Source organism: Enhydra lutris, unplaced genomic scaffold (genome assembly GCF_002288905.1).
Source record: "Enhydra lutris kenyoni isolate GAN:26980312 unplaced genomic scaffold, ASM228890v2 scaffoldscaffold56, whole genome shotgun sequence".
In the NCBI taxonomy this organism is placed as follows: Eukaryota; Metazoa; Chordata; class Mammalia; order Carnivora; family Mustelidae; genus Enhydra; species Enhydra lutris.
The window spans coordinates 7,834,021-7,839,157 of record NW_019154140.1 but is presented as its reverse complement, the minus strand read 5'-3'; the positions used below and the strand labels follow the sequence as shown (position 1 = coordinate 7,839,157).

General features: G+C 46.4%; 1 protein-coding gene across 1 annotated transcript; it reads left to right on the top strand.

Annotated features, from left to right (window-relative positions):
• The first annotated feature begins 319 nt into the window (after positions 1 to 319).
• LOC111157713 (tubulin alpha-1A chain) lies at positions 320 to 4,534 on the top strand. The gene is made up of 4 exons (XM_022519351.1): positions 320 to 418; positions 2,498 to 2,720; positions 2,863 to 3,011; positions 3,340 to 4,534. Exons 1-4 carry the CDS (start codon positions 416 to 418, stop codon positions 4,318 to 4,320), a joined length of 1,356 nt encoding a protein of 451 aa, XP_022375059.1. The 5' UTR covers positions 320 to 415; the 3' UTR covers positions 4,321 to 4,534.
• Positions 4,535 to 5,137: the final 603 nt, after the last annotated feature.

Here is a 5,137-nt window from a genome sequence, read left to right as displayed (position 1 = left end):
ATATAAAAATCATCCAATTCAAGTTCTTTTTCTTGCCTTCTCCCGCTCCCTCCCCCCCAACCCCACCCCATAATGGATGCTCGGCTGACTGTTTTTGCACAGTCTCTTTGTCTGAAGGATGCAAACAGTCTATGGATGCTAGGAAAAAGGGGGTGGGGGAGAGATTACCTCATCCCATGTTGCTTGCACCAATCACCACTCTCCTATCGTGGCTTCTCCGGGCAGATCGAGGGGTCTGGACCAACAGGAAAAGGCCCCAGCCCATCCCCATGGTGACCGAGTTGTATATAGGGAGCCGCATCCGCCCATGTGCCGCAGGTTCTCTTACATCGACCGCCTAAGAGTCGCGCTGTAAGAAGCAACAACCTCTCCTCTTCCTCTCCGCCATCTGCTCGGCAGACGCAAAGCAGCAACCATGGTAAGAATCTTCTTTCTCTGGCTCTTTGTGGCCATTGGGTGGGGTCAGTCCCCCAAGATCTACTTGGAAAAACTTAAGCCCTTTTTCCTTTATAATTTCTTTGGCTAAGGGTAGCCTTTATGCTTTGTGTGCGAGGTTTAGCTGTGCTGCCCCACATCCTGGAACCCGGCCGCCGCCGCAGTGCGGGGTGCAGGAGCCCAGCCAGTACTGCGCCCGGGCGCAGCACGACCGTGGGGAAGAACAAAGGCGGCACAGAGCGAGTAGTTGTTATCTGAGACCTTCCGAGCCGCCAGCAGCCCATCTGTCGGTGACGAAAGGGTCTGGGGCAGGGAAAGGCGGTCGTGGCGTTGTCTGCCCGGCCCCAGCGTCTGTGCGCACGGTATTCGTGTGACTCGGAGAGGCTTTTCTTCCTGGCGTTGTTCCCAGGGGGAGGGAGAGAAAAACTCGTCCAAAAGGACCCGAGCTCAGTGGGTGTAGCTGGGAAGGGGGGAGGGGGGCGGGAAAGCACAGGGAGAAAGCGGAACCTTGGGTTAGTATAAAAAGATCCCTCCCCGGTTCTTTGGCATTTTAGAAGGGTACCCGTATATTAGCGGGGACAAAATGGTTAGTTTCTGCTGGAGCCCCTGGCAGCCCGCGTCAGGGCGGCGCAGGGGCGGAGTTGTTTGTTTCTGGCTTCTCGGGCCTTAGAGCCACTGGGCGGGGTTCGCTCTCACTAAAACTTCCCCTGTCAGAAGACTTAACTAAAAAGCCTTTCATCATTGTGGAAATGTAGGCGTTAAAAGGTTTTTCATTCACTTTAAAACTTAGATGAAATATTTTTTTCTTGAGATGCAAAATCACAGTTCTCTTGACAAGCCCTTTAAAGTCTGGTCTGTGGCCACCCCGCCCTGACTGACTGGAGTGTGTGTGTCTTTATTGTCTGTCCGTCTGTCCCGTCTCAGTGTGCTAGGCGCACGTTCAGCAAGAGAAAAAGTCCACTTTGGAGAGCCAGGGTACCCTAACGCCCAGAACCCAGGGAAACGCCCTTCCCCACCCCCACCCCCGCCCATATGTCAGTGACTAGACAATGGGTAGACAATGGAACTTGTAGCCATAAAGACCATAGAGAAGAAAACCTCTTATTGAACGTGATAAGTATGAATATTCTGTGGTGAGTAGACAATCTCAGAATGAAAATACTATTTTGTTGTTTCAAATAAATATTTCATTATCCTTTCACCCGGGCTTTTATTCTTAAGTAGATCCTCTGATATTTTTCTGATTTAGGAACAGTTGTTTTAAAGATACTAATAATTTTTCAGTCTTTTGCAGTGGAGAAGATTCTGGAAAGACTTCTTTTTAAGTAATGAAAATGCTGCAGACAAAGAACTATCCTCTGTCCAGCTGTCTTTTGTTCTAGTGCATCTACATTAATTCATCTTAATGTAGGCATATGGTCCCAGCCGGGGTCAGAGAAGGAAAACTGGCAGAATAGCACAATGAGATCATGTAGGCAGTTTCTGGAAATAGAACTTACTCTGTTAAATAATGTAGCAGACAGAACAGGCTAGTACCAGGCACAGCAAATGCAGCAATGCAGGAGGCAGACCTTGTTTAGCTTCCAATCCCCTAGTACTAATGGATTCTGCAGATAGACTGCAGAGGGGTGTGGCATCTAGCCTCAGCTGCAGCGCAGATGTCCATGTTAAAATTCCAAGTCAAATGTAGAAGAAATTCTTCATTTAAAGGAAAGCAGTAGTAATACTGATTCCAATTAATTAATGATTAAATTTAACTTACTTCATTTTACAAAATCTGTGCTTTAAATATATTTTAAATATAAAAAATTTCTATTCAGGCATGACTGGAAACAATGGGCTTGGACATGGGTTAAATAGAGCCACATTATTATTCAGACCACACCCATCTGCAGCATTTGTAGCAGGTGCTTTTCCTTAATAATTTCTATTGAGTTAGGGATGATCTCAAATACACTTGAAGAATACCTGTATATAATTAGAATTATTTTCAAAAATTTACTGAAAATTCAAAATGCTAACATAACCTAATTTTACAATTTTCTTTTTTTCCTTCCCACAGCGTGAGTGTATCTCCATCCACGTTGGCCAGGCTGGTGTCCAGATCGGCAATGCCTGCTGGGAGCTCTATTGCCTGGAGCACGGCATTCAGCCCGATGGCCAGATGCCAAGTGACAAGACCATCGGGGGAGGAGACGACTCCTTCAACACCTTCTTCAGTGAGACGGGCGCTGGCAAGCATGTGCCCCGGGCCGTGTTTGTAGACCTGGAACCCACAGTCATTGGTGAGTTGGCCTCCGTAACCCGGTGAGCTCCCCCTGGGGTCTGGGACAGGAGGTCTGTCTTGAGGCTCCAGGGACCCCGTGAGGTTGAGCAGGCTTGTGCAGGTGGTGAGTGATGGGGGGCTGCTGTGTTTGCCTTTTCCAGATGAAGTTCGCACTGGCACCTACCGCCAGCTCTTCCACCCTGAGCAGCTCATCACAGGCAAGGAAGATGCTGCCAACAACTACGCCCGAGGGCACTACACCATTGGCAAGGAGATCATTGACCTTGTCTTGGACCGAATTCGGAAGCTGGTATGTTTATTCTCAAGAAGTAAATAATGATCCTAAGGAAGACACTTGAAATAGGTTCTTTTCATCTCAGACACAGAATTAAAGTGTAATGGAGTGAGGTAAACTATTCCTTTATAGTTCTTCTTTAAAAATCCAATTAAAGCATGAACTATTTGGTGTCATTTAAGTAAGAAATGCTTAGTAATTCTAGGAAGGTCTCCATGTAAGCGTTTCTTGTCAAGATAAGATCTGTATTCTTGGACTCGTATGAAAAGTGACAATATATTTACTTGGGATATATTGCAAAGAGCAGTAATCATACGTTTTCTCTATTTCTTTTTTCTACCAGGCTGACCAGTGCACAGGTCTTCAGGGCTTCTTGGTTTTCCACAGCTTTGGAGGGGGAACTGGTTCCGGGTTCACCTCCCTGCTGATGGAACGTCTCTCTGTCGATTATGGCAAGAAGTCCAAGCTGGAGTTCTCCATCTACCCAGCCCCTCAGGTTTCCACGGCTGTAGTTGAGCCCTACAACTCCATCCTCACTACCCACACCACCCTGGAGCACTCTGATTGTGCCTTCATGGTAGACAATGAGGCCATCTATGACATCTGTCGTAGAAACCTCGATATTGAACGCCCAACCTACACTAATCTAAATAGGTTGATAGGCCAGATTGTGTCCTCCATCACCGCTTCCCTCAGATTTGATGGAGCCCTGAACGTTGATCTGACAGAATTCCAGACCAACCTGGTGCCCTATCCCCGTATCCACTTCCCTCTGGCCACCTATGCCCCTGTCATCTCTGCTGAGAAAGCCTACCATGAACAGCTTTCTGTAGCAGAGATCACCAACGCGTGCTTTGAGCCAGCCAACCAGATGGTGAAATGTGACCCTCGCCATGGTAAATACATGGCTTGCTGCCTGTTGTACCGTGGCGATGTGGTTCCCAAAGATGTCAATGCCGCCATTGCCACCATCAAGACCAAGCGTACCATCCAGTTTGTGGACTGGTGTCCCACTGGCTTCAAAGTGGGCATTAATTACCAGCCTCCCACTGTGGTGCCCGGTGGAGACCTGGCCAAAGTCCAGCGAGCTGTGTGCATGCTGAGCAACACCACAGCCATCGCTGAGGCCTGGGCTCGCCTGGACCACAAGTTTGACCTGATGTATGCCAAGCGTGCCTTTGTTCACTGGTATGTGGGGGAGGGCATGGAGGAAGGAGAGTTTTCTGAGGCTCGTGAGGACATGGCTGCCCTTGAGAAGGATTATGAGGAGGTTGGTGTGGATTCTGTTGAAGGTGAGGGTGAAGAAGAAGGAGAGGAATACTAAAGTTAAAAATGTCACAAAGGTGCTGCTTTTACAGGGAAGCTTATTCTGTTTTGAATATTGAAAAGTTGTGCTCTGATCAGTTAATTTGTATGTAGCAGTGTATACTCTCATATATAATTACTGACCTATGCTTTAAAACACAACGCTTTGTTACAGACCCAAGCTGTCCATTTCTCTGATGGGTTTGAATAAAGTATTCCCTGTCTTAAATGGATTCAGTCTTGTGTCTTCTATTTGGGTGTCTGAAATTCATGTATTTAGTTCTGTATTATGAAGTGACTTATTTTAAATTTTAGTATATTATAACATTTAATCATAAAATACCAAATAACAAAATTGCCACTACATAACATCCATGCTCTTAAATTGTAACTCCACTATGTTACTTAAATTGCTAGTACTCCCTTTAGAATTGATATTTACTAATACACAGCCAAAGGTCTGGTTACCTGCCAAGTCTCATATGACAAACATAAAATAGTGAATATTCCAAATGCACTATCATGTCTTAAATTTATTTTCATGCATTCTCATCTTGGCATGTGTCTAGTGCCATGATGTTTCCTCTGCCCTAGATTCTCTGAACAAGTCTGCTATCCAAGCAATTGCTCCCTAGTTCTTTACTTTTTTTTTTTTTTTAAAGATTTTTATTTATTTGTCAGAGAGATTGAGAGGGAGAACACAAGCAGGCAGAGCAGCAGGCAGAGGCAGAGAGAGAAGCAGGCTCCCTGCTGAGCAAGGAGCCCAATGTGGGACTCCAACCTAGGACCCTGGGATCATAACCTGAGCGGAAGGCAGCAGTTTAACCAAGTGAGCC